General features: G+C 37.7%; 1 protein-coding gene across 1 annotated transcript; it reads right to left on the bottom strand.

The window, feature by feature from the left end:
- Positions 1–467: 467 nt before the first annotated feature.
- Positions 468–1,255, bottom strand: LOC107059351 (ras-related protein RABA4d-like). The gene is made up of 2 exons (XM_015305865.1): positions 1,204–1,255; positions 468–736 (listed from the first exon to the last, which is right to left on the bottom strand). Exons 1-2 carry the CDS (start codon positions 1,253–1,255, stop codon positions 468–470), a joined length of 321 nt encoding a protein of 106 aa, XP_015161351.1.
- Between the last annotated feature and the right edge of the window lie 258 nt (positions 1,256–1,513).

The following is a 1,513-nucleotide window of genomic DNA, read 5'->3' as shown; positions in this document are numbered from 1 at the left end:
AGCAAGCATAGTAGATTCTGGATAAATTATTTATACATATTAAGTGAATTTTTAAACACAAATACATGACAAAACCCGTAGACAGGGTTGTAGCTCCGCCCCTGATGCCCAGTGAACAACTTAATGAACTGTATACACAAATAGCTAAACGAACTATCTAAATCAACTTCATCATCAACAACAATTCCCTATTCTACATAAAACAGAAATCATTCCCAGTTATATTATGATTTCGGATAAATAAAAAGACCTCCAGAACTCAATAAAAAAGCACGACGACATGCAGCAACCACCACTATTCCCACCAGAATCCGAGTCCTGTCCAGGAACAATGATCCTGGTTCCCTTTAAAGATTGTGACTTCCCATAATCAGCTCCCGGAGCTGCAATAAGCATGTTCTTGCCAATGATTTTATAAATTTCTATTAAAACTTATAAATTTCTATTAAAACTGTCATGAATGCACCCTAGACGTTTGTGGATTGAAGAGCTGATGTTTCCATAAAGAAAAGATTCTCCCTTTCTGCAAATTCTTGAGCATCTTCAACTGGTACAGCTTGAAGACTTCCTAGATCACATTTGTTCGCGATGAGCATTATAACTATGTTCTTGTCCGCGTGACCTCTTAGTTCCTCCAGCCATCTAGCCATATGATCGAATGATTGGCATTTTGTTATGTCGTAGACTAGCATCGCGCCAACTGCACCTCGAGAATATGCACTTGACTGCGCTATACCTGAGAGAGATATGAGAGATGATTCATTGAGTTGCAACAATTACCAATTGGTAATGTTGCTCTGACTCTTCAAAAGAGGATCCTTTGAAAGTAGAGCATTTTGGAGGATCCGACATGGATGCGGCATTATTTTTCTCGAGAGTCCAAGAAACATAGCTTAACAAAAGGAAAATATTAATATGTATGCAGACCTTACCTCTACCTTTGCCGGGTAGAGTCGTAGAGAGGTTGTTTCGATAGGCACTCGACTCAAATGAGATGAATTGTAAGACAGGGAGATACCTTGTACAATGATAGAAATGAAAACTCGAGAAGAAACATACATATGAAAGTCTGAATCGCGATATAAATTAAAACACTCTTTAAGGAGATTAATCACAAATACAAGAACGTCTCAAATATCTCAATTAAGTTGGGATCAGCAATATGAATTCTAACTAATAACCATGTCGCTATATTTTTTATACCTCTGACAGAACTAGACGACTCCAAGAACACATAGGACCTAAAGTAAAACATTTTAACTCCTAGAACAAATAAATTAGTGATCAGACATTTGGTTTTTTTTTTTTTTTTTTCAATTTGCTTAGCCTATTTTGATTTGGCCAGAGGTGCTCTGAATCTCAAGAGACTATGGATAACAGATTGCCAATAAATGGAAGAAGTGATCAGAAAAGGAGAAGGAATCGTGACCGTATTTCCCCTGTTGGAAAAGCTGGAGCTTCGCAAGCTGCCTAAGCTGGGGCATTTCTTTCTGTTGATATGTGCTAGTCCACT

This window comes from Solanum tuberosum, unplaced genomic scaffold, assembly GCF_000226075.1.
Source record: "Solanum tuberosum cultivar DM 1-3 516 R44 unplaced genomic scaffold, SolTub_3.0 scf01295, whole genome shotgun sequence".
NCBI lineage: Eukaryota > Viridiplantae > Streptophyta > Magnoliopsida > Solanales > Solanaceae > Solanum > Solanum tuberosum.
The sequence above is the reverse complement of the archived record's forward strand: the minus strand, read 5'-3'. Positions and strand labels throughout refer to the sequence as shown.

Bases quoted from the DNA above. Each gene is read 5' to 3' on its own strand.
- LOC107059351 (XM_015305865.1), bottom strand. From the start codon at position 1,255: ATGTTTTACTTTAGGTCCTATGTGTTCTTGGAGTCGTCTAGTTCTGTC. The intron at 737-1,203 runs GTATAAAAAATA...TATCTCTCTCAG, and splicing joins GTCGTCTAGTTCTGTCAGAG to GTATAGCGCAGTCAAGTGCA.